Source organism: Cottoperca gobio, unplaced genomic scaffold, assembly GCF_900634415.1.
Source record: "Cottoperca gobio unplaced genomic scaffold, fCotGob3.1 fCotGob3_75arrow_ctg1, whole genome shotgun sequence".
NCBI lineage: Eukaryota > Metazoa > Chordata > Actinopteri > Perciformes > Bovichtidae > Cottoperca > Cottoperca gobio.
The window spans coordinates 11,919-39,697 of NW_021167066.1; the positions used below are offsets into that span (position 1 = coordinate 11,919).

A 27,779-nucleotide genomic window follows, 5' to 3' on the forward strand; every position below is an offset into this window, starting at 1 on the left:
GTGTTCCTTCCTCTTTTTGCAGCTGGTGTCTGCAGAAACCTGTCAGTTAGATTTCAGGGGGTCAGACCTTCAGTCTATAGCCACGCCCACCGGTCTGGCCCCGCCCCCCATTGAGAGGTCAGGTGTGATTGGAGAATCCAGACCGCCGTCCTTCCAGTGAGTACCTGTCTCACCTGAAATAATTCATGACTACATAAAGGAGAATATATAGAGGAGCCCCAAACATGTGTATTGAAATTATAAAAATCCCCTCACAAACTCCCTGTCTGTCTCTCTGCCTGTCTCTCTCTCTGCCTGTCTGTCTCTCTGCCTGCCTGACTGTCTGTCTGTCTCTCTCTGCCTGTTTCTCTGTCTGTCTGTCTGTCTCTCTCTCTGTCTCTCTCTCTGCCTGTCTGTCTCTCTGCCTGCCTGATTGTCTGTCTGTCTCTCTGTCTGTCTCTCTGCCTGTCTGTCTCTCTGTCTGCTTGACTGTCTGTCTGTCTCTCTGTCTGCCTGACTGTCTGTCTGTCTGTCTCTGCCTGTTTCTCTGGCTGTCTCTCTCTCTCTCTGCCTGTCTGTCTCTCTGCCTGCCTTACTGTTTGTCTGTCTCTCTGTCTGTCTCTCTCTCTGCCTGTTTCTCTGCCTGTCTGTCTGTCTGCCTGTCTGTCTCTCTGCCTGTCTGTCTCTCTGCCTGTCTGTCAGTGCTGCTGTTGTTCTCAGTCAGGAGGCGCTGCAGGGGTCAGAGGTCAGCGCCGTCTCCTCCCCAGAAGAAGAGCGAGGTGAGAAGCATCTTCTTCTTCTTCTTCTTCTTCACTTTGTTCCTTTTAAAGCAGTTTCAGTTTCTCTAGCTCTGATTGGTCGCTCTCTCTGCAGGTGAGCGTCTGAATGGCCACGCCCCCAGGCCAGCTGATCAGAATGCGGCGGGGCCAGCAGGTATAGGCGACAGCTCGTCAACTCAGCACAGCAGCCAGTTAGAGACAACCAGCTTCTGCTCCTCGGAGGACGACTCCGGGGGAAGGTGAGCGCAGCGACGGCTGTGAGGCTCAGAAAGGGAATAAAAGTGAATAAATAAAAGTAAATAAATAAAAGTGAATAAATAAAAGTGAATAAATAAAATTAAATAAATAAAAGTGAATCAATAAATGTAAATTAATAAAAGTGAATAAATGAAAGTAAATCAATAAAAGTGAATCAATGAAAGTAAATAAATAAAAAGGAATAAATAAAAGTAAATAAATAAAAGTAAATAAATAAATAAAAGTGAATAAATAAAAATAAACAAATAAAAATAAACAAATAAAAGTAAATCAATAAATGTAAATTAATAAAAGTGAATAAGTAAAAGTGAATAAATAAAAGTAAATAAATAAAAGTGAATAAATGAAAGTGAATAAATGAAAGTGAATAAATAAAAGTGAATAAATAAAAGTAAATAAATAAAAGTGAATAAATAAAAGTAAATAAATAAAAGTGAAGAAATAAAAGTGAATAAATAAATGTAAATTAATAAAAGTGAATAAATGAAAGTAAATAAATAAAAAGGAATAAATAAAAGTAAATAAATAAATAAAAGTGAATAAATAAAAGTAAACAAATAAAAAGGAATAAATAAAAGTGAATAAATAAAAGTAAATAAATAAAAAGGAATAAATAAAAGTAAATAAATAAAAGTGAATAAATAAAAGTGAATAAATAAAATAAATAAAAGTGAATAAATAAATGTAAATTAATAAAAGTGAATAAATGAAAGTAAATAAATAAAAAGGAATAAATGTAAGTAAATAAATAAAAGTAAATAAATAAATAAAAGTGAATAAATAAAAGTAAATAAATAAATAAAAGTGAATAAATAAAATAAAATAAATCAATAAAAATAAATCAATAAAAGTAAATCAATAAATGTAAATTAATAAAGTGAATAAGTAAAAGTGAATAAATAAAAGTAAATCAATAAAAGTGAATAAATGAAAGTGAATAAATGAAAGTGAATAAATGAAAATAAATAAAAGGGAATAAATAAATAAAAATAAATAAAAGTAAATCAATAAATGTAAATTAATAAAAGTGAATGAATAAAAGTGAATAAATAAAAGTAAATAAATAAAAATAAATAAAAGTGAATAAATAAATAAAAGTGAATAAATAAAAGTAAATCAATAAATCAGCTTCCATTTAAAATTAAATCTAAGCTACAGCTCCCCTCCCCCCTCCTCCTCCAGCAGGAGGTTTATGTTGCTCCTTTAACTTCCTGGACATGTGACTCATTGACATCATCAGCAGCTCTCACTGTGATTGGTCGGTTCGGTGATAACGCCCTCCGGTCTTCTTCTTCTGCTCCAGTAAACCTGTACAGACTCCATCACCTCCCCCTGCTCTGATTGGCTGCTGCAGGTCATGTGACCGGCGGTGCGGTGTGTTTATTGTCCCGCAGATAAAAGAGTCCCCGCTGATCTGCAGAAATAATGTTCCTGTCAGTCAGACCTGACTCATTTATCTCAACCTTATATATTTATAATATATAATAAATAGATAATATGTAACCTCTGCTTTTATCATTTATATCAGTTTTTAACGTCTTTTGGGATTCTGGATTATTTACATTTCACTTTTCAGTTTTTTGTTTTCAAAGGTTTGTTTTTTATTATGTTTTCCTAGATATGCATTTTTGACATTAATTGTGATTTATAATTCTTAAAATTAGATGGGATGCAGTTTCCAAAAAACACGTTTTGTTTTATATTTTATTATTTTTTCATAATGTTTTATATTTTATATATGTATAACTTATAGAGTTTTAGATTTTTTTAAATATCTCTTAATAGATTACTTTTTATATGTATTTATTATATTGATATCAATGTATATTAATAATATTAAATGTTTTGCTCCTATAATTGCTTTACATACAGTTGTGGTCAAAAGTTTACATACACTTGTAAAGAACATGTATGTCATGGCAGTCTTGAGTTTCCAATAATTTCTAAAACTCTTATTTTTCTTTGTCACAAAAAAGATTTTTGAAGTTTGGTTATTTTATGAATTTATTATGGGTCTACTGAAGATGTGACCAAATCTGCTGGGTCAAAAATATACATACAGCAACGCCAATATTTGGTTGTATGTCCCTTGGCCATTTTCACCTAAATTAGGCACTTTCGGTAGCCATCCTCAAGCTTCTGGTTGAATCTTTGACCACTCCTCAGAATCGGTGCATCCATCCATCCATCGTCCACTGCTTATCCGGGATCGGGTCGCGGGGGCAGCAGCTCCAGTAAGGAACCCCAATCTTCCCTTCTCCGGGCCACATCCTCCAGCTCCGACTGGGGGATCCCAAGGTGTTCCCAGTGAGGAGATATAATCTCTCCACCGAGTCCTGGGTCTTCCCCGGGGTCTCCTCCCAGCTGGACGTGCCTGGAACACCTCCCTAGGGAGGCGCCCAGGTGGCATCCTTACTAGATGCCCGAACCACCTCAACTGGCTCCTTTCAAAGTAAAGGAGCAGCGGCTCTACTCCGAGTCTCTCACAGATGGCTGAGCTTCTCACCCTATCTCTAAGGGAGACGCCACCCGTCTGAGAAAACCCATTTCAGCCGCTTGTACCCGTGACCCAGCCTTCATGACCATAGGTAAGGGTAGGAACGAAGATCGACCGGTAGATTGAGAGCTTTTCCTTCTGGCTCAGCTCTCTTTTCGTCACAACGGTGCGGTAAAGTGACTGTAGTACCGCCCCCGCTGCTCCGATTCTCCGGCCAATCTCTCGCTCCATCGTCCCCTCACTCGCGAACAAGACCCCAAGGTACTTGAAGTCCTACACTTGGGGTAAAGGCTCATTCCCTACCCGGAGTAGACAATCTACCGGTTTCCTGCTGAGAGCCATGGCCTCAGATTTTGAGGTGCTGATCCTCATCCCAACCGATGCACACTCGGCTGCGAACCGATCCAGTGACTGTTGAAGGTCACAGACCGATGATGTCATAAGGACCACATCATCTGCAAAGAGCAGCGATGAGATCCTCAGGTCACTGAACTGCAACCCCTCTCCTCCACGACTACGCCTCGATATCCTATCCATGAAAATTACAAACAGGATTGGTGATAAAGCGCAGCCCTGGCGGAGGCCAACATTCACTGGGAATGAGTCCAACTTACTGCCGAGTATCCGGACACAACTCTCGCTTTGGGCGTACAATGATTGGATGGCCCTCAGAAGTGACCCCTCACCCCATAGTCCCGCAGCTCCTCCCACAGTATCACCCGGGGGACCCGGTCATACGCCTTCTCCAGATCCACAAAACACATGTAGACCGGATGGGCGTACTCCCAGGCCCCCTCCAGAATTCTTGTGAGAGTGAAGAGTTGGTCCGTTGTTCCACGACCAGGACGGAATCCGCATTGTTCCTCTTCAATCAAAGGTTCAACTACCGGCCGAACCCTCCTTTCCAGTACCTTGGAGTAGACTTTACCAGGGAGGCTAAGAAGTGTGATACCCCTGTAGTTGGTACACACTCTCTGGTTCCCCTTTTTAAATAGGGGAACCACCACCCCGGTCTGCCAACCCCTAGGCACTGTCCCAGACTTCCACGCAATGTTGACGAGGCGTGTCAACCAAGACAGCCCCTCAACACCCAAAGCCTTCAGCATTTCTGGACGGATCTCATCAACCCCTGCGGCTTTGCCACTGTGGAGTTGTTTGACTACCTCAGTGACTTCCATCAGGGAAATTGACGATGATCCCCCATCAGCTTCCAGCTCTGCCTCTGGTGCAATTCAGCTAAATTTGTTGGCTTTCTGACATGGACTTGTTTCTTCAGCACTATCAAATCAAATTAATTTATATAGCCCAATATCACAAATTATACATTTGTGTCAGTGTGCTTTACAGACTGTACAGGTTACGACACCCTCTGTCCTTAGATCCTCGCATCGCACAAGGAAAAACTTCTTAAAAGAAACCCCATAATTAAAGGGGGAAAAATGGAAGAAACCTCTGGGAGAGACTGAGGAGGGATCCCTCTCCCAGGACGGACAGACGTGCAATAGATGTCGTGTGTACAGGATAAACAACATAGTACAAGTACAACATTTGACAGAAATTATATTGTGTTCAAAAAAGAGAAAGTTTGGATGAATCCAGGAAAATGTCAAAAAGGTCACCAGGGCAGCAGGACCAGGGCAGCAGGCACAGCCACGATTCCTGACGTAAACTTTATCAGTGGCAACCTGCCACATGAGAGACACCGAAACTCCGGGGATGATGCCCTGGATGATGAGTTAGTAACATACATTTACATAAATGCATACAGATAGAGAGGGAGAAGAAGAGAGAGGGAGGGGAGGAGAGAGGAAGAGAAGGAAGAGAGCAGGGAGGTCCCTCGGTAGTCTAAGCCTATAGCAGCATAACTAGGGGCTAATCCAAGGCAAACCTGAGCCAGCCCTAACTATAAGCTTTATCAAAAAGGAAAGTCTTTAGCCTGCTCTTAAATGTGGAGAGTGTGTCTGCCTCCCGAACACAAACTGGAAGCTGGTTCCACTAGAGAGGAGCTTGATAGCTGAAGGCTCTGGCTCCCATTGTACTCTTAGAGACTCTAGGAACCACAAGTAACCCTGCAGTCTGGGAGCGTAATGCTCTAGTTGGTTTATAAGGTACTATGAGATCTTTAAGATATGCTGGAGCCTGACCATTAATTGATTTGTAAGTCACGAGAAGGATTTTGAATTCTATTCTGTATTTTATCGGGAGCCAGTGCAGAGCAGCTAATACAGGAGTAATATGATCCCGTTTCCTTGTTCTTGTCAATACACGTGCCGCTGCATTTTGGATCAACTGAAGAGTCTTAAGCGACTTTTTGGGACAATCTGATAACAATGAGTTGCAGTAATCCAGCCTTGAAGTAACAAATGCATGGACTAGTTTTTCTGCATAATTTTGAGACAGGATGTGTCTTATTTTTGCAATGTTACGTAGATGAAAGAAGGCAGTCCTTGAGATTTGTTTTATGTGGGAGTTAAACGACAGATCCTGATCAAAGATGACGCCAAGATTCCTTACAGTGGTGCTGGAGGCCAAGTTAATGCCATCCAGAGCTTCTATGTCATTAGAAAATGCGTTTCGGAGGCGTTTAGGGCCAAGTATAATAACTTCAGTTTTGTCTATGCTTAACATCAAGAAGTTGCTAGACATCCAAGTTTTTATGTCCTTAAGGCTTGAAGTTTAGCCAATTGATTGGTTTCATCTGGTTTAATTGATAGATATAATTGGGTATCATCTGCATAACAATGAAAGTTTATAGAGTGGTTCCTTATAATATTGCCCAAAGGAAGCATATATAAGGTGAATAGAATCGGTCCAAGTACAGAACCCTGCGGAACTCCAAGACTGACTTTGGCTGTCATGGAGGATTTATCGTTAACAAGTACAAATTGAGATCGCTCAGATAAATAGGACTTGAATCAGCTTAGTGCGGTTCCTTTTATGCCAACACAATGTTCCAGTCTCTGTAGTAGAATGTCCTGATCAACAGTGTCGAAAGCAGCACTGAGGTCTAACAAGACAAGAACAGAGACAAGTCCTTTGTGTGATGCCAATAGAAGGTCATTGGTAACTTTCACCAGTGCCGTCTCTGTGCTATGATGAACTCTAAATCCAGATTGAAAATCCTCAAATAAACTATTATTATGTAAAAAGTCACACAACTGTTTTGCAACTGCTTTCTCAAGGATCTTAGCGAGAAAGGGAAGGTTAGATATCGGCCTATAGTTGACTAAAACCTCTGGATCAAGACTAGGCTTTTTAAGAAGTGGTTTTATTACAGCTACTTTAAAGGATTGTGGTACGTAGCCAGATAATAGAGACAGGTTGATCATATTTAATAACGAGGTGTTAATTGAGGGTAAAACTTCTTTAAACAGTTTAGTTGGAATAAGGGTCTAAAAGACAGGTTGATGGTTAGACGATGAGATTGTTGAAGTTAGTTGGTTAAGGTTGATTGGAGTAAAACAGTCGAGATATATTTCAGGAGTTACGAATGTTTTTAAAATTCCGGAGGTTGAAGTTAAGTCATTACCAATTGAGGGCAGGAGGAGATTAATTTTGTCTCTAATAATTATAATGTTATGGTTAAAGAAGCTCATGAAGTCGTCACTACTGAGAGATATAGGAATAGAAGGCTCTGTAGAGCTGTGTCTTTCTGTCAGCCTCAGTGCTGAAACCTGGGGTTGTTCTTATGTTCTTCTATTAAGAAAGAGTAATAAGCTGCTATCCACATGTTCTCGATGGGTTTAAGTCAGGACTTTGTGAAGGCTATTCTAAAACATTAATTCTAGCTTGATTTAACCTTCCTTTACCACTTTTGATGTGTGTTTGGGGTCATTGTCCTGTTGGAACACCCAACTGCAGCCAAGACCCAACCATCTGGCTGATGATTTTAGGTTCTCCTGAAGAATTTGGAGGTAATTCTTAATTCTTCATTATTCCATTTACTTTCTGTAAAGCACCAGTTCCATTGGCAGAAAAACAGGCTCAGAGCATAATACTACCACCACCATGCTTGACGGTAGGCATGGTGTTCTTGGGGTTAAAGGCTTCACCTTCTCTCCACCAAACATATTTCTGGTCATTGTGGCCAAAAAGCTAATTTTTTGTTTGATCTGACCACAGAACTTTCCTCCAGAAGGCCTTTTCTTTGTCCATGTGATCAGCAGCAAACTTCAGTCGAGCCTTAAGGTGCCGCTTCTGGAGCAAGAGCTCCCTTCTTGCAAGGCAGCCTCTCAGACCATGCCGATGTAAAACACGCTTCACTGTGGACACTCACACCTGCGTTCCACCAGCTTCTACTTCATAGCAGATCTGCTTTTTGGTAGTTCTCGGTAGAATCTTGACCATCCTGACCAATTTTCTCTCAGAAGCAGGTGATAGCTTGCGTTTTCTTCCTGATCATGGAGGTGACACTACTGTGCCATGCACTTTATACTTACAAACAATTGTTTGCACAGTTGATATTGGGACCTGTAGCTGCTTTGAAATGGCTCCATGTGACTTTCCTGACTTTTTCAAGTCAATGATCCACTTTTTCAGATCCGTGCTGAGCTTCATTGACTTCCCTATTGTAGCGTTTGTGGTCTAATGATTGTATCAAATGAGCCTTATTTAAATAGGCTCACTAGCTGTAGTCAATCATAATCACTCACAAGAAATGAAGAGGCCATGCCACAAAGCTGATTTGATTGACACAATTTTCTACATGACCAAAATGAATAATTCATGTTGCTGTATGTATATTTTTGACCCAGCTGATTTGGTCACATTTTCAGTAGACCCATAATAAATTCATAAAATAACCAAACTTCAAAAATCTTTTTTGTGACAAAGACGTATGTACTTCAATCAGTCCATCACAGAAAAATAATAGTTTTAGAAATTATTGGAAACTCAAGACTGCCATGACATACATGTTCTTTACAAGTGTATGTAAACTTTTGACCACAACTGTATGTAGCCAGGCTTCCTGTTTTGTGATATTAATTTAAATAATTTGTTTGTTATTAAAAAACATTTCTAGATTTGTTTTAATTTAAAATGTGGTAAATGTGATTTCATAAATAAACATTTTCTATGTTTATTTCATGGATTCCTACAAATATTACAATACCTTTTAATTTTTAGGACTTTGCTCTTATATATTTTTTGATTATCAGCTTATTTTGTTTTTAATTATAATATGTAATATATTTAGACTGAGCACCTTGTTGCTAAGTAGCTACAGAGCTGTCAATCAACTGAACCAGGTGTGTTTCCTGCTGTGATGTCACACCAGGTTCAGCCAATCAACAGGACGGAGCAGCTCCTCGCCAAGACTCGTCAGGCGACAGCGCCGACGCCACCGAAAACCCAAAACACAGCAGCGGATGGAGAGGGTACACACACGCACACACGCACGCACGCACGCACGCACACACACACACACACACACACACTCACCCACACTCATCACTTGACATTAATGATTTCATCGCCTTCATGTCAAATTCAGGTTTTAAAGTTGAATTTAAACTTTAAATAAATGAACATATTGATGATGTGAATGTTTATATATTTGTATATATATATGTGTGTGTGTGTGTGTGTATATAGAAATTACACAATAATACACAGCAGCCGTTAAACGCTCAGACAACGTTTCCTTAGGATAATAAATTAGACAACAAATGCTTTAGATTTGGCACAAAGAAAACATTTTGAAGTTGGAATATTTCAAACAGTAAATTAAAAATACATTAAATAAATATACACATTTACATAAGCAGTATTTATACATACAATATCTACTGCTCACTGCAGTAATACAGTAGTGTTACAGACAATGACTGGACATGTATAATAAATAAACAAATATATACAGAAAGAAATTGTAATTTATATACAAAAGAGAAATAATTATAAATGTGAAAATAAATGAAAAAGCTTAGAATTTATATTTATTATTTTGTTATCTGTCTTTACATTTCCACATGTATTGTTATGAATTTCTATTATAATCTGTAGATTACTCCATAATGAAAATAATCGACTAAAACCTGAAGACTGTCGTGAAGCTTCTTTCTGTCATCTTTATATTTCCTCTCTTATCTTTTTTACTATGTCTATCTCTGTCTGTCTGTCTGTCTGTCTGTCTGTCTGTCTGTCTGTCTGTCCGTCCTCCTGTCTGTCTGTCTGTCTGTCCTCCTGTCTGTCTGTCTGTCTGTCCTCCTGTCTGTCCGTCCTCCTGTCTGTCTGTCTGTCTGTCTGTTCTCCTGTCTGTCTGTCTTCCTGTCTGTCTGTCCTCCTGTCTGTCTGTCCGTCCTCCTGTCTGTCTGTCTGTCTGTCTGTCTGTCCTCCTGTCTGTCTGTCCGTCCTCCTGTCTGTCTGTCTGTCTGTCTGTCTGTCCTCCTGTCTGTCTGTCCGTCCTCCTGTCTGTCCGTCCTCCTGTCTGTCTGTCCGTCCTCCTGTCTGTCTTTCTGTCTGTCAGTCTGTGTCTTTCAGCAGTGTTACTGACTCCACCATGTCGCTCAACGTCATCACTGTAACTCTGAATATGGGTGAGTGCTCCACGTCCTATTTACCAAAATAAATAATATAAATATGTTAAAAACAGAAAGGCATTGAATTCATTAATCAAAAGAAAGACTTCATGATGCCCCAGAAAATGTCTAAAATCAAAAGTCTTTAAGTTCTACAGATGAGAAGTAGGATTTTATGAATTTTACTGTGCAGGAAGTTATTGTGGAGGAAGTTATTGTGCAGGAAGTTACTGTGCAGGACGTTACTGTGCAGGACGTTACTGTGCAGGACGTTACTATGCAAGAAGTTACTGTGCAGGAAGTTACTGTGCAGGAAGTTACTTTGCAGGAAGTTATTGTACAGGAAGTTACTGTGCAGGAAGTTACTGTGCAGGATGTTATTGTGCAGGAAGTTACTGTGCAGGACGATACTGTGCAGGAAGTTACTGTGCAGGATGTTATTGTGCAGGACGTTACTGTGCAGGACGTTACTGTGCAGGAAGTTACTGTGCAGGAAGTTACCGTGCAGGACGTTACTGTGCAGGAAGTTACTGCGCAGGAAGTTACTATACAGGAAGTTACTGTGCAGGAAGTTACTGCGCAGGAAGTTACTATACAGGAAGTTACTGTGCAGGAAGTTACTGTGCAGGAAGTTACTGTGCAGGAAGTTACTATACAGGAAGTTACTATACAGGAAGTTACTGTGCAGGAAGTTACTATACAGGAAGTTACTGTGCAGGAAGTTACTGTGCAGGAAGTTACTGTGCAGGAAGTAACTTTGCAGGAAGTTATTGTGCAGGAAGTTACTGTGCAGGAAGTAACTTTGCAGGAAGTTACTGTGCAGGAAGTAACTTTGCAGGAAGTTATAGTGCGGGAATTCTTTCATCATGTGCCTATCTCACCTCACCTGGGAGTTTACCAACAAACCTGTCTGCCTGTCTGTTTCTCTGTCAGAGAGGTATAACTTTCTGGGTATCAGTATAGTTGGTCAGAGTAACGACAGAGGAGATGGAGGAATTTATATTGGCTCCATCATGAAGGGCGGAGCGGTGGCAGCAGACGGACGTATCGAGCCTGGAGACATGTTACTGCAGGTACTACCGATACTACTACTGATACTACTAATACTACTACTACTACCGATACTACTGTTAGTAATAAACATTTGTCCATGTCTGGAAGGTGAACGACATCAACTTTGAGAACATGAGTAACGACGACGCTGTCCGAGTCCTGAGAGAGATCGTTCACAAACCAGGGTGAGACTTCTAATATTACTATTACTGCTAAGAATTCTATAGGGATCCTAAAAACTGAGTCAGCGTTATGAGTCCTAAACCCTGACATGAGTCAGCGTTATGAGTCCTAAACCCTGACATGAGTCAGCGTTATGAGTCCTAAACCCTGACATGAGTCGGCGTTATGAGTTCTAAAACCTGACATGATGGTTAAAAACATCACGCCGAACATTAGTCTGCCTTTAGCTTATTATTTTCTGCAGTTATCCAAAAAACAATGGAAAAATCACATTGGTCTTTTTGTGGAGGAACCCAGGGCAGGGTTGGACTACAAAAATATTATGTAACATATTGTTATCTTGTTATTTATGTACCTGTCTGTGTGTCTTACTGTCTGTGTGTAGTCCGGTCACCTTAACTGTGGCAAAGTGTTGGGATCCAAACCCACGAGGCTGCTTCACACTGCCAAGGAGTGAGTCAATATCTTTTAATTCTCCAGATCCTCATTACCTCTATTCATTCCCTCCCTATGCTAATGTTAAATGCCTTGTTGTCCTCCGTCTTTTCCGTCCCACGTCCCTCGAAGGTGAGCCGGTACGTCCAATCGACCCGGCAGCCTGGGTGTCGCACACCGCCGCCATGACGGGGAGACTCCCCCCACACTACGGTGAGACTCCCATCTGCCACTGCAGCCTCCATCTGTACATCCAATCACGACTCAACATTAACCTGCCGGTGTTTTTCAGGCGTCCATGAAGAAAACCATCTCAGCATCCACAGCGAGATGACAGCTGTTGTCAAGGCGATGGCCAATCGCGAGTCGGGCTTGGAGGTACGGGACCGGATGTGGCTGAAGATCACCATCCCTAACGCCTTCATTGGTAAGAAGACCCTCACCCTTCATCAGTAGGAAGTCTCTAACCCTTCATCAGTAAGGAGACCCTCACCCTTCATCAGGAAGGAGACCCTCACCCTTCATTAGTAAGGAGACCCTCACCCTTCATCAGTAAGAAGACCCTCACCCTTCATTAGTAAGGAGACCCTCACCCTTCATCAGTAAGAAAACCCTCACCCTTCATTAGTAAGAAGACCCTCACCCTTCATTAGTAAGGAGACTCTCACCCTTCTCCGGTAAGGAGACCCTCACCCTTCATCAGTAAGGAGACCCTCACCCTTCATCAGTAAGGAAACCCTCACCCTTCATCAGTAGGAAGTCTCTAACCCTTGATCAGGAGGGAGACCCTCACCCTTCATTAGTAAGGACACCTTCACCCTTCATCAGTAAGAAGACCTTCACCCTTTATCAGTAGGAAGTCTCTAACCCTTCATCAGTAAGGAGACCCTCATCCTTCATCGGTAAGAAGACCCTCACCCTTCATCGGCAAGGAGACCCTCACCCTTCATTAGTAAGGACACCCTCACCCTTCAACAGTAAGACCTTCACCCTTTATCAGTAGGAAGTCTCTAACCCTTCATCAGTAAGGAGACCCTCACCCTTCATCGGTAAGAAGACCCTCACCCTTCATCGGTAAGAAGACCCTCACCCTTCATCGGTAAGGAGACCCTCACCCTTCATTAGTAAGGACACCCTCACCCTTCAACAGTAAGAAGACCTTCACCCTTTCTCAGTAGGAAGTCTCTAACCCTTCATCAGTAAGGAGATCCTCACCCTTCAACAGTAAGAAGACCTTCACACTTTATCAGTAGGAAGTCTCTAACCCTTCATCAGTAAGGAGACCCTCACCCTTCATCGGTAAGAAGACCCTCACCCTTCATCGGTAAGGAGAACCTCACCCTTCATTAGTAAGGACACCCTCACCCTTCAACAGTAAGAAGACCTTCACCCTTTATCAGTAAGGAGACTCTAACCATTCATCAGTAAGGAGACCCTCACCCTTCATCGGTAAGAAGGCCCTCACCCTTCATCGGTAAGGAGACCCTCACCCTTCATTAGTAAGGAGACCCTCACCCTTCATCAGTAAGAAAACCCTCACCCTTCATTAGTAAGAAGACCCTCACCCTTCATTAGTAAGGAGACTCTCACCCTTCTCCGGTAAGGAGACCCTCACCCTTCATCAGTAAGGAGACCCTCACCCTTCATCAGTAAGGAAACCCTCACCCTTCATCAGTAGGAAGTCTCTAACCCTTGATCAGGAGGGAGACCCTCACCCTTCATTAGTAAGGACACCTTCACCCTTCATCAGTAAGAAGACCTTCACCCTTTATCAGTAGGAAGTCTCTAACCCTTCATCAGTAAGGAGACCCTCATCCTTCATCGGTAAGAAGACGCTCACCCTTCATCGGCAAGGAGACCCTCACCCTTCATTAGTAAGGACACCCTCACCCTTCAACAGTAAGAAGACCTTCACCCTTTATCAGTAGGAAGTCTCTAACCCTTCATCAGTAAGGAGACCCTCACCCTTCATCGGTAAGAAGACCCTCACCCTTCATCGGTAAGGAGAACCTCACCCTTCATTAGTAAGGACACCCTCACCCTTCATCAGTAAGAAGACCTTCACCCTTTATCAGTAGGAAGTCTCTAACCCTTCATCAGTAAGGAGACCCTCACCCTTCATCGGTAAGAAGACCCTCACCCTTCATCGGTAAGAAGACCCTCACCCTTCATCGGTAAGGAGACCCTCACCCTTCATTAGTAAGGACACCCTCACCCTTCATCGGTAAGAAGGCCCTCACCCTTCATCGGTAAGGAGACCCTCACCCTTCATTAGTAAGGACACCCTCACCCTTCAACAGTAAGAAGACCTTCACCCTTTATCAGTAGGAAGTCTCTAACCCTTCATCAGTAAGGAGACCCTCACCCTTCATCGGTAAGAAGACCCTCACCCTTCATCGGTAAGGAGAACCTCACCCTTCATTAGTAAGGACACCCTCACCCTTCATCAGTAAGAAGACCTTCACCCTTTATCAGTAGGAAGTCTTTAACCCTTCAAAAACGACTTCATGAAAGAAAGGGAAAGGAAAGGAGAGACCCTGCCCGGAGGAAGCCCGGGGCCCCCGTTTGGAGCCAGGCCCAGAGGGAGGGCCCAACAGCGAGCGCCTGGTGGCCGGGTTTGCCACGGAGCCCGGTCGGGCACAGCCCGAAGAAGCTACGTGGTGCCTCCCATCCATCCATCCTGTGGGCCCACCACTCATGGGAAAAACCGCTGGGGTCGGGTGCGCTGTCACATGGGTGGCAGTGATGGTCAGGGACCTCGACGGACCAGACCCGGGCAGCAGAGGCTGGCTCTGGGGACGTGGAACGTCACCTCTCTGTGGGGGAAGGAGCCGGAACTAGTGCGGGAGGTGGATCGCTACCAGTTGGATCTGGTGGGGCTTACCTCCACGCACAGTCTTGGCTCTGGAACCGTACTCCTGGATAGGGGTTAGACTCTATTCTTCTCCGGAGTTTCCCAAGGTGTGAGGCGTCGGGCCGGGGTGGGGATACTCACTAGCCCCCAGCTGAGCGCCGCTACGTTGGAGTTTATCCCGGTGGACGAGAGGGTCGCCTCCCTACGCCTTCGGGTTATGGGGGGGAAAACTCTGACTGTTGTTTGTGCCTATGCCCCAAACCGCAGTTCTGAGTATTCGGCCTTCTTGGAGACCCTGAATGGAGCCCTGCAGGGGGCTCCAGTAGGGGACTCCATAGTCTTGCTGGGAGACTTCAACGCACACGTGGGAAACGATGGAGACACCTGGAGAGGCGTGATTGGGAGGAAGGGCCTCCCTGATCTAAACCCGAACGGTCGTTTGTTGTTGGACTTCTGTGCTAGCCATGGAATGGCCATAACAAACACCATGTTCGAACATAAGGATGCTCATAAGTGCACGTGGTACCAGAGCACCCTAGGCCAAAGGTCAATGATCAATTTCGTAATCGTATCATCTGATCTGAGGCCGCATGTTTTGGACACTCGGGTGAAGAGAGGGGCGGAGCTGTCGACTGATCACCATCTGGTGGTGAGTTGGATCAAGGGGTGGGGGAAGACTCTGGACAGACCTGGTAAACCCAAACGGGTAGTGCGGGTGAACTGGGAACGTCTGGAGGAAGCCCCTGTCCTGGGGATCTTTAACTCACACCTCCGGCGGAGCTTTTCAGCCATCCCTGTGGAGGTTGGGGGCATTGAACCTGAGTGGGCGATGTTCAAAACCTCTATTGCTGAAGCTGCGGTGATGAGCTGTGGTCTCAAGGTCTTAGGTGCCTCAAGGGGCGGTAACCCTCGAACACCGTGGTGGACTCCGGTGGTCAGGGAAGCCGTCCGACTGAAGAAGGAGTCCTTCCGGGTTATGTTATCCGGGAGGACTCCGGAAACAGTTGCAGGGTATCAAAGGACTAGAAGGGCGGCAGCTTCTGCCGTGTCAGAGGCAAAGCAGCGGGTGTGGGAGAAGTTCGGAGAAGCTATGGAGAAAGACTTTCGGTCGGCACCAAGGTGCTTCTGGAAAACCATCCGGCACCTCAGGAGGGGGAAGCGAGGAACCATCCAAGCTGTGTACAGCAAGGGTGGGACCCTGCTGACTTCAACTGAGAAGGTTATCGGCCGGTGGAAGGAGCACTTTGAGGAACTCCTGAATCCGACTAACACGCCCTCTATGGTTGAGGCAGAGCTGGAAGCTGATGGGGGATTATCGTCAATTTCCCTGATGGAAGTCACTGAGGTAGTCAAACAACTCCACAGTGGCAAAGCCGCAGGGGTTGATGAGATCCGTCCAGAAATGCTGAAGGCTTTGGGTGTTGAGGGGCTGTCTTGGTTGACACGTCTCGTCAACATTGCGTGGAAGTCTGGGACAGTGCCTAGGGGTTGGCAGACCGGGGTGGTGGTTCCCCTATTTAAAAAGGGGGACCAGAGAGTGTGTGCCAACTACAGGGGTATCACACTTCTCAGCCTCCCTGGTAAAGTCTACTCCAAGGTACTGGAAAGGAGGGTTCGGCCGGTAGTCGAACCTCTGATTGAAGAGGAACAATGCGGATTCCGTCCTAGTCGTGGAACAACAGACCAACTCTTCACTCTCGCAAGGATCCTGGAGGGGGCCTGGGAGTACGCCCATCCGGTCTACATGTGTTTTGTGGATCTGGAGAAGGTGTATGACCGGGTCCCCCGGGTGATACTGTGGGAGGTGCTGCGGGAGTATGGGGTGAGGGGGTCACTTTTGAGGGCCATCCAATCCCTGTACGCCCAAAGCGAGAGTTGTGTCCAGATACTCGGCAGTAAGTCGGATTCGTTTCCCGTGAATGTTGGCCTCCGCCAGGGCTGCGCTTTATCACCAATCCTGTTCGTGATTTTCATGGATAGGATATCGAGGCGTAGTCGTGGAGGAGAGGGGTTGCAGTTCGGTGACCTGAGGATCTCATCGCTGCTCTTTGCAGATGATGTGGTCCTTATGGCATCATCGGTCTGTGACATTCAACAGTCACTGGATCGGTTCGCAGCCGAGTGTGAAGCGGTTGGGATGAGGATCAGCACCTCAAAATCTGAGGCCATGGCTCTCAGCAGGAAACCGGTGGATTGCCTACTCTGGGTAGGAAATGAGCCATTACCCCAAGTGAAGGAGTTCAAGTACCTCGGGGTCTTGTTCGCGAGTGAGGGGACAATGGAGCGAGAGATTGGCCGGAGAATCGGAGCAGCGAGGGCGGTATTACAGTCACTTTACCGCACCGTTGTGACGAAAAGAGAGCTGAGCCAGAAGGCAAAGCTCTCAATCTACCGGTCGATCTTCGTTCCTACCCTCACCTATGGTCATGAAGGCTGGGTCATGACCGAAAGAACGAGATCACGGGTACAAACGGCCGAAATGGGTTTTCTCAGACGGGTGGCTGGCGTCTCCCTTAGAGATAGGGTGAGAAGCTCAGCCATCCGTGAGAGACTCGGAGTAGAGCCGCTGCTCCTTTACGTTGAAAGGAGCCAGTTGAGGTGGTTCGGACATCTAGTAAGGATGCCACCTGGGCGCCTCCCTAGGGAGGTGTTCCAGGCACGTCCAGCTGGGAGGAGACCCCGGGGAAGACCCAGGACTCGGTGGAGAGATTATATCTCCTCACTGGCCTGGGAACGCCTCAGGATCCCCCAGTCGGAGCTGGAGGATGTGGCCCGGAGAAGGGAAGATTGGGGTTCCTTACTGGAGCTGCTGCCCCCGCGACCCGATCCCGGATAAGCGGTAGACGATGGATGGATGGACCCTCACCCTTCATCAGTAAGAAGACCTTCACCCTTTATCAGTAAGGAGACTCTCACCATTCATCAGTAAGGAGACCCTCACCCTTCATCGGTAAGGAGACCCTCACCCTTCATCGGTGGGAAGTCTCTAACCCTTCATCAGTAAGGAGACCCTCACCCTTCATCAGTAAGGAGACCCTCACCCTTCATCAGTCAGGAGACCCTCACCCTTCATCAGTAAGGAAACCCTCACCCTTCATCAGTAAGGAGACTCTCACCATTCATCAGTAAGAAGACCCTCACCCTTCATCAGTAAGGAGACCCTCACCCTTCATCGGTAAGGAGACCCTCACCCTTCATCAGAAATAAGTCTTTAACCCTTCATCAGGAGGGAGACCCTCACCCTTCATCAGTAAGAAGACTCTCACCCCTCACCCTTCATCAGTAAGGAGACACTGACCCTTCATCAGGAGGGAGACCCTCACCCTTCATCGTTATTGAGACCCTCACCTTTCATCAGTAAAAAGACTCTCACCCTTCATCGGTAAGGAGACCCTCACCCTTCATTAGTAAGAAGACCCTCACCCTTCATCAGTAAGGAGACCCTCACCCTTCATCGGTAAGGAGACCCTCACCCTTCATCAGAAATAAGTCTTTAACCCTTCATCAGGAGGGAGACCCTCACCCTTCATCAGTAAGAAGACTCTCACCCCTCACCCTTCATCAGTAAGGAGACACTGACCCTTCATCAGGAGGGAGACCCTCACCCTTCATCGTTATTGAGACCCTCACCCTTCATCAGTAAGGAGACCCTCATCCTTCATCGGTCAGACTGTACAATCACCACACCAAAACAGACTATTCCACCACTGTTGTGCAATTATCACTGCCATGTGCAATATTCCCTTTTACAATTTTTATCAACCACTTTGTACTTATACTATTTTTTATTCTATTTAATTATTGTGTACTCGCTACTTTACTTTATTGTTCTTTTCCTGTAACAAGGTACATTTCCCCGTTGTGGGACTAATAAAGTATTTCTGATTCTGATTCTGAGTCCTTCAAGAGCTGGAACATCAAACCTAAATAGAAATACATTAAAATGTCTTAATTTATCCGCCCAGTTCTACAAAGATCGTCGTCTAACTTCAGTTATCTTTCTTCCGTCCAGGTTCAGATGTGGTGGACTGGCTCCACCGTAACGTGGAAGGCTTCACTGACCGCCGCGAGGCGCGCAAGTACGCAGGAAACCTGCTGAAGGCCGGTTACATCCGACACACCGTCAACAAGGTGACCTTCTCTGAACAGTGCTACTACGTGTTCGGAGACCTCTGTGGAGGTGAGACACACGTTAACAGAGTCTAGAAACTACAGTAATCACAGATTGTGGTGATAATTCTTTAGAAATACCAGGAAGTAAAGTGTGAAGTATTTGTGTACTAATCCCTGGTGTAATAAGTAATAACACCTGCTATATAAATACTGCTGTATAAGTACTAACACCTGATGTATAAGTACTAACAGCAGGTGTATAAGTACTAACAGCTGGTGTATAAGTACTAACAGCTGTTGTATAAGTACTAACACCTGATGTATAAGTACTAACACCTGCTGTATAAGTACTAACAGCTGGTGTATAAGTACTAACACCTGATGTATAAGTACTAACACCTGGTGTATAAGTACTAACACCTCGTGTATAAGTACTAATACTTGATGTATAAGTACTAACACCTGCTGTATAAGTACTAACACCTGATGTATAAGTACTAACACCTGGTGTATAAGTACTAACACCTGATGTATAAGTACTAACACCTGATGTATAAGTACTAACACCTGGTGTATAAGTACTAACACCTGGTGTATAAGTACTAACAGCTGGTGTATAAGTACTAACACCTGGTGTATAAGTACTAACACCTGATGTATAAGTACTAACAGCTGGTGTATAAGTACTAACACCTGGTGTATAAGTACTAACACCTGCTGTATAAGTACTAACAGCTGGTGTATAAGTACTAACACCTGATGTATAAGTACTAACACCTGCTGTATAAGTACTAACAGCTGGTGTATAAGTACTAACACCTGATGTATAAGTACTAACACCTGATGTATAAGTACTAACACCTGGTGTATAAGTACTAACACCTGATGTATAAGTACTAACACCTGATGTATAAGTACTAACACCTGGTGTATAAGTACTAACACTTGATGTATAAGTACTAACACCTGCTGTATAAGTACTAACACCTGATGTATAAGTAGTAACACCTGGTGTATAAGTACTAACACCTGATGTATAAGTACTAACACCTGATGTATAAGTACTAACACCTGGTGTATAAGTACTAACACCTGGTGTATAAGTACTAACAGCTGGTGTATAAGTACTAACACCTGGTGTATAAGTACTAACACCTGATGTATAAGTACTAACAGCTGGTGTATAAGTACTAACACCTGGTGTATAAGTACTAACACCTGATGTATAAGTACTAACACCTGCTGTATAAGTACTAACACCTGGTGTATAAGTACTAACACCTGATGTATAAGTACTAACACCTGCTGTATAAGTACTAACAGCTGGTGTATAAGTACTAACACCTGATGTATAAGTACTAACACCTGATGTATAAGTACTAACACCTCGTGTATAAGTACTAACACCTGATGTATAAGTACTAACACCTGCTGTATAAGTACTAACACCTGATGTATAAGTACTAACACCTGGTGTATAAGTACTAACACCTGGTGTATAAGTACTAACACCTGGTGTATAAGTACTAACACCTGCTGTATAAGTACTAACAGCTGGTGTATAAGTACTAACACCTGATGTATAAGTACTAACACCTGGTGTATAAGTACTAACACCTCGTGTATAAGTACTAATACTTGATGTATAAGTACTAACACCTGCTGTATAAGTACTAACACCTGATGTATAAGTACTAACACCTGGTGTATAAGTACTAACACCTCGTGTATAAGTACTAATACTTGATGTATAAGTACTAACACCTGCTGTATAAGTACTAACACCTGATGTATAAGTACTAACACCTGGTGTATAAGTACTAACACCTGATGTATAAGTACTAACACCTGATGTATAAGTACTAACACCTGGTGTATAAGTACTAACACCTGGTGTATAAGTACTAACAGCTGGTGTATAAGTACTAACACCTGGTGTATAAGTACTAACAGCTGGTGTATAAGTACTAACAGCTGGTGTATAAGTACTAACACCTGGTGTATAAGTACTAACACCTGATGTATAAGTACTAACACCTGCTGTATAAGTACTAACAGCTGGTGTATAAGTACTAACACCTGATGTATAAGTACTAACACCTGCTGTATAAGTACTAACAGCTGGTGTATAAGTACTAACACCTGATGTATAAGTACTAACACCTGATGTATAAGTACTAACACCTGGTGTATAAGTACTAACACCTGATGTATAAGTACTAACACCTGGTGTATAAGTACTAACACCTGATGTATAAGTACTAACACCTGATGTATAAGTACTAACACCTGGTGTATAAGTACTAACACCTGGTGTATAAGTACTAACAGCTGGTGTATAAGTACTAACACCTGGTGTATAAGTACTAACACCTGATGTATAAGTACTAACAGCTGGTGTATAAGTACTAACACCTGGTGTATAAGTACTAACACCTGATGTATAAGTACTAACACCTGCTGTATAAGTACTAACAGCTGGTGTATAAGTACTAACACCTGATGTATAAGTACTAACACCTGCTGTATAAGTACTAACACCTGGTGTATAAGTACTAACACCTGATGTATAAGTACTAACACCTGATGTATAAGTACTAACACCTGGTGTATAAGTACTAACACCTGATGTATAAGTACTAACACCTGATGTATAAGTACTAACACCTGGTGTATAAGTACTAACACTTGATGTATAAGTACTAACACCTGCTGTATAAGTACTAACACCTGATGTATAAGTAGTAACAGCTGGTGTATAAGTACTAACACCTGATGTATAAGTACTAACACCTGATGTATAAGTACTAACAGCTGGTGTATAAGTACTAACACCTGGTGTATAAGTACTAACACCTGATGTATAAGTACTAACACCTGCTGTATAAGTACTAACACCTGATGTATAAGTACTAACAGCCTGCTGTATAAGTACTAACACCTGGTGTATAAGTACTAACACCTGCTGTCTAAGTACTAACACCTGATGTATAAGTACTAACAGCTGGTGTATAAGTACTAACACCTGGTGTATAAGTACTAACACCTGCTGTCTAAGTACTACAGTGTATAAGTACTAACGGTTTATAAGTACTACAGAGTATAAGTACTAACACCTGTAATACTGCGTCTGTCAGACCTGGCTGTACTGACTCTGCTGGATCATGAGGTTTCCAGTCGAGGGGGATCAGACTGTGACCCGCTGGCTCCTTCAGGCCCCCAGAGGCCCCCGGTCTTCCCATATCAGTACCCCGGCCCTCATCCCTACAGCTCGCCTCACCCCCCCCATCCGCTGCCGGCCTGGGGAGCAGGAAGTCCGCACAGTGAAGGTGACGCAATACTTTGTCTTTACTCTTCTGTATGAGAGGCAGGCAGAAGGGAAACTTCAGAGGAACATTTTTATTTATTGTTGAATTTCGAGAATAAAGTTGAACTTTTAGTTTGCGCGCTAACGCTAGCAGTTTGATTCATTCTCAAATCAAAAATCAAATAAAATGTATTTATAAAGCCTAATATTGCTATTACTACTATTACAGTTCATTTAGCTGACGCTTTTGTCCAAAGCGATGTACAAAAAGTGCAAACAATCCTGGAGATACAACTCCGAACAGCAAGAATCTTGTAAGTACAATAGCTTCAAATAGGTACAATCGTATAAGTGAACACTGTTTTCAGATAGCCAGTTTGAAGTGCAACATACAGAAACAATAGAATACAAATTCAACTATTAGCTATAAATAAGCCAAACCAGATACAAGTACAACATACAAAGAACAGTTATTTTGTTTACTTCATTCGCCGAGGTGCAGTCGAAACAGGTGAGTGTTCAGTCTGCAGAAGGTGTGAAGACTTTCTGCTGTCCTGACATCAATGACATATTTGTCTCAGTGCTTACAGTCTGTACATAGGATCCCTCTGTCCTTAGACCCTCTGTCCTTACACCCTCTGTCCTCAGACCCTCTGTCCTTAGACCCTCTGTCCTCAGACCCTCTGTCCTTAGACCCTCTGTCCTCAGACCCTCTGTCCTTACATCCTCTGTCCTTAGACCCTCTGTCCTCAGACCCTCTGTCCTCAGACCCTCTGTCCTTAGACCCTCTGTCCTCAGACCCTCTGTCCTTAGACCCTCTGTCCTTAGACCCTCTGTCCTCACACCCTCTGTCCTTACATCCTCTGTCCTTAGACCCTCTGTCCTCAGACCCTCTGTCCTTAGACCCTCTGTCCTCACACCCTCTGTCCTTACATCCTCTGTCCTTAGACCCCTCTGTCCTCAGACCCTCTGTCCTCAGACCCTCTGTCCTTAGACCCTCTGTCCTCAGACCCTCTGTCCTCACACCCTCTGTCCTTACATCCTCTGTCCTTAGACCCTCTGTCCTCAGACCCTCTGTCCTTAGACCCTCTGTCCTCACACCCTCTGTCCTTAGACCCTATGTCCTTACACCCTCTGTCCTCAGACCCTCTGTCCTTAGACCCTCTGTCCTCAGACCCTCTGTCCTTAGACCCTCTGTCCTCAGACCCTCTGTCCTTACATCCTCTGTCCTTAGACCCTCTGTCCTCAGACCCTCTGTCCTCAGACCCTCTGTCCTTAGACCCTCTGTCCTCAGACCCTCTGTCCTTAGACCCTCTGTCCTTAGACCCTCTGTCCTCACACCCTCTGTCCTTACATCCTCTGTCCTTAGACCCTCTGTCCTCAGACCCTCTGTCCTTAGACCCTCTGTCCTCACACCCTCTGTCCTTACATCCTCTGTCCTTAGACCCTCTGTCCTCAGACCCTCTGTCCTCAGACCCTCTGTCCTTAGACCCTCTGTCCTCAGACCCTCTGTCCTTACATCCTCTGTCCTTAGACCCTCTGTCCTCAGACCCTCTGTCCTCAGACCCTCTGTCCTTAGACCCTCTGTCCTCAGACCCTCTGTCCTTAGACCCTCTGTCCTTAGACCCTCTGTCCTCACACCCTCTGTCCTTACATCCTCTGTCCTTAGACCCTCTGTCCTCAGACCCTCTGTCCTTAGACCCTCTGTCCTCACACCCTCTGTCCTTACATCCTCTGTCCTTAGACCCTCTGTCCTCAGACCCTCTGTCCTCAGACCCTCTGTCCTTAGACCCTCTGTCCTCAGACCCTCTGTCCTCACACCCTCTGTCCTTACATCCTCTGTCCTTAGACCCTCTGTCCTCAGACCCTCTGTCCTTAGACCCTCTGTCCTCACACCCTCTGTCCTTAGACCCTATGTCCTTACACCCTCTGTCCTCAGACCCTCTGTCCTTAGACCCTCTGTCCTCAGACCCTCTGTCCTTAGACCCTCTGTCCTCAGACCCTCTGTCCTTACATCCTCTGTCCTTAGACCCTCTGTCCTCAGACCCTCTGTCCTCAGACCCTCTGTCCTTAGACCCTCTGTCCTCAGACCCTCTGTCCTTAGACCCTCTGTCCTTAGACCCTCTGTCCTCACACCCTCTGTCCTTACATCCTCTGTCCTTAGACCCTCTGTCCTCAGACCCTCTGTCCTTAGACCCTCTGTCCTCACACCCTCTGTCCTTACATCCTCTGTCCTTAGACCCTCTGTCCTCAGACCCTCTGTCCTCAGACCCTCTGTCCTTAGACCCTCTGTCCTCAGACCCTCTGTCCTCACACCCTCAGTCCTTACATCCTCTGTCCTAGACCCTCTGTCCTCAGACCCTCTGTCCTTAGACCCTCTGTCCTCACACCCTCTGTCCTTAGACCCTATGTCCTCAGACCCTCTGTCCTCAGACCCTCTGTCCTTAGACCCTCTGTCCTCAGACCCTCTGTCCTCACACCCTCTGTCCTTACATCCTCTGTCCTTAGACCCTCTGTCCTCACACCCTCTGTCCTTACATCCTCTGTCCTTAGACCCTCTGTCCTCAGACCCTCTGTCCTAGACCCTCTGTCCTCAGACCCTCTGTCCTTAGACCCTCTGTCCTTAGACCCTCTGTCCTCACACCCTCTGTCCTTACATCCTCTGTCCTTAGACCCTCTGTCCTCAGACCCTCTGTCCTTAGACCCTCTGTCCTCACACCCTCTGTCCTTACAATCCTCTGTCCTTAGACCCTCTGTCCTCAGACCCTCTGTCCTCAGACCCTCTGTCCTTAGACCCTCTGTCCTCAGACCCTCTGTCCTTAGACCCTCTGTCCTCAGACCCTCTGTCCTCACACCCTCTGTCCTTACATCCTCTGTCCTTAGACCCTCTGTCCTCACACCCTCTGTCCTTAGACCCTATGTCCTCAGACCCTCTGTCCTCAGACCCTCTGTCCTTAGACCCTCTGTCCTCAGACCCTCTGTCCTCACAACCCTCTGTCCTTAGACCCTCTGTCCTCACACCCTCTGTCCTTAACATCCTCTGTCCTTAGACCCTCTGTCCTCAGACCCTCTGTCCTCAGACCCTCTGTCCTTAGACCCTCTGTCCTCAGACCCTCTGTCCTTAGACCCTCTGTCCTCAGACCCTCTGTCCTCACACCCTCTGTCCTTACATCCTCTGTCCTTAGACCCTCTGTCCTCACACCCTCTGTCCTTAGACCCTCTGTCCTCACACCCTCTGTCCTTAGACCCTATGTCCTCAGACCCTCTGTCCTTAGACCCTCTGTCCTTAGACCCTCTGTCCTCACACCCTCTGTCCTTACATCCTCTGTCCTTAGACCCTCTGTCCTCAGACCATCTGTCCTCACACCCTCTGTCCTTACATCCTCTGTCCTTAGACCCTCTGTCCTCACACCCTCTGTCCTTACATCCTCTGTCCTTAGACCCTCTGTCCTCAGACCATCTGTCCTCACACCCTCTGTCCTTACATCCTCTGTCCTTAGACCCTCTGTCCTCACACCCTCTGTCCTCAGACCCTCGCACAAGGAAAAACTTAAACCTAAAAGAAAACCAACAATTAAAGAGAAAAGCTCAGAGAGACTGAGGAGGACCCCTCCAAGGACACACACACTGTGATAGATGTTGTGTGTGCACGATAAACAAACATAGTACAAATACAACATCCATGTGACAGAACTGATGGTGTGATCGAATTTAAAAATCACCTATTTATCGCTCAGATAAATAGGACTTGAACCAGCTTAGTGCGGTTCCTTTATGCCAACACAATGTTCCAGTCTCTGTAGTAGATGTCATGATCAAACAGTGTGGAAAGCAGCACTGAGGTCTAACAAGACAAGAACAGAGACAAGTCCTTTGTCTGATGCCATTAGGTCATTGGTAACTTTCACCAGTGCCGTCTCTGTGCTATGATGAACTCTAAATCCAGATTGAAAATCCTCAAATAAACTATTATTATGTAAAAAGTCACACAACTGTTTTGCGACTGCTTTCTCAAGGATCTTAGCGAGAAAGGGAAGGTTAGATATCGGCCTATAGTTGGCTAAAACCTCTGGATCAAGACCAGACTTTTTAAGAAGTGGTTTTATTACAGCTACTTTAAAGGATTGTGGTACGTAGCCAGATAATAGAGACAGGTTGATCATATTTAATAACGAGGTGTTAATTAAGGGTCAAACTTCTTTAAACAGTTTAGTTGGAATCGGGTCTAAAAGACAGGTTGATGCTTAGACGATGAGATTGTTGAAGTAGTTGGTTAAGGTTGATTGGAGTAAAACAGTCGAGATATATTTCAGGAGTTACAGATGTTTTTAAGGTTCTGGAGGTTGAAGTTAAGTCGTTACTGATTGAGGTCAGGAGGAGGTTAATTTGTCTCTAATAATATAATTTTATGGTTAAGAAGCTCATGAAGTCGTCACTACTGAGAGATATAGGAACAGAAGGCTCTGTAGAGCTGTGGCTCTCTGTCAGCCTCAGTGCTGAACAGAAACCTGGGGTTGTTCTTATGTTCTTCTATTAAGAAAGAGTAATAAGCTGCTATCCACATGTTCTCGATGGGTTTAAGTCAGGACTTTATGACAGGGCTATTCTAAAACATTAATTCTAGCTTGATTTAACCTTCCTTTACCACTTTGATGTGTGTTTGGGGTCATTGTCCTGTTGGAAACACCCAACTGCAGCCAAGACCCAACCATCTGGCTGATGATTTTAGGTTCTCCTGAAGAATTTGGAGGTAATTCTTAATTCTTCATTATTCCATTTACTTTCTGTAAAGCACCAGTTCCATTGGCAGAAAAACAGGCCCAGAGCATAAATCCAGATTGAAAAACCCTCAAATAAACTATTATTATGTAAAAAATCACACAAACTGTTTTGCGACTGCTTTCTCAAGGATTTTAACTTTATTTTCAAAATGTCTACTTTATTCTTGATATGCAAAGAAAATTATAAAAAATCTTCCTCATTGTTTTCCTCATGCGTTGCCCTAAAACTCTTCCGCAGTCGTATCATTTTAAAAACACCGCTGTTGTTTTCCTGATCAACACTGAGTGAATATCAGCTTCCGACTCTGAGGGTGCGAGCAGCCGCGTTTACATTTATAATAACTATATACAAATAACTCGTGGCCGAGCGGTAGTTTGAACCTTGTCCATGTAAAACGGTGAGAGCGACTCTCTGGCTACGTTTCTTATACAAACTCTCAACTGACTTTTTGGGATGGATGGTAGGAAAATAAGAAACGAGGGTCCACGGCGCGTTATCGCTTTTAATTATCCACCAGGAATCCACCTTCTGGTTTCTTCACGGAAAGAAATTGTGAAAACATTTTGTCCAAATCGTCCAGCCCTAGCTTGGTAGTTTAAATATTAGATAAATAATCAAGTAAATGTATTTATTTAAAGGATTTTAAATGCTGTACAGGGAGGGACCCTTCTTCAGGACGGACAGGAAGTAGAACTTACTAATCATGTTGACAACATACTGTCATGAAACACCAACAGGATGTTTAATGTGTGCAGGAAGTCACAGCAGCGGATCAAACTGTAGTGACGCTCAGAAGGAGGGCGGAGGACGAGGCAGTGAATCAGAGCTGACCAAACAGGAAGTGAGCGCTTCGCCAGACAAACATGGTCTCCATGGTAACAAAGACTCAGAGGATCTCCCGCCGGCACCCTCGCCGCCTCGAGGTCAGCACCGTGACCTTTCCTGCTTCTCGACAGTCCTCTGCCTCGCCATGGGAAACCCCGGGATTTCTTTGTGGATGTCATGTGACCTGGTTTAG

At 44.5% G+C, this 27,779-nt stretch overlaps 1 protein-coding gene across 1 annotated transcript; it reads left to right on the forward strand.

Moving 5' to 3' along the window:
• LOC115006264 (segment polarity protein dishevelled homolog DVL-3-like) lies at positions 1-27,779 on the forward strand (the record flags this gene model as incomplete). The annotated part of the gene is given in 13 exon segments (XM_029428391.1): positions 1-156; positions 682-758; positions 853-997; positions 8,792-8,891; positions 9,983-10,052; positions 10,968-11,107; positions 11,196-11,272; positions 11,656-11,723; positions 11,838-11,928; positions 11,930-12,132; positions 18,572-18,739; positions 21,810-22,001; positions 27,517-27,779. Coding segments are annotated over 13 exon segments (1,750 nt in total), but the record flags the coding sequence as incomplete, so codon positions are not given.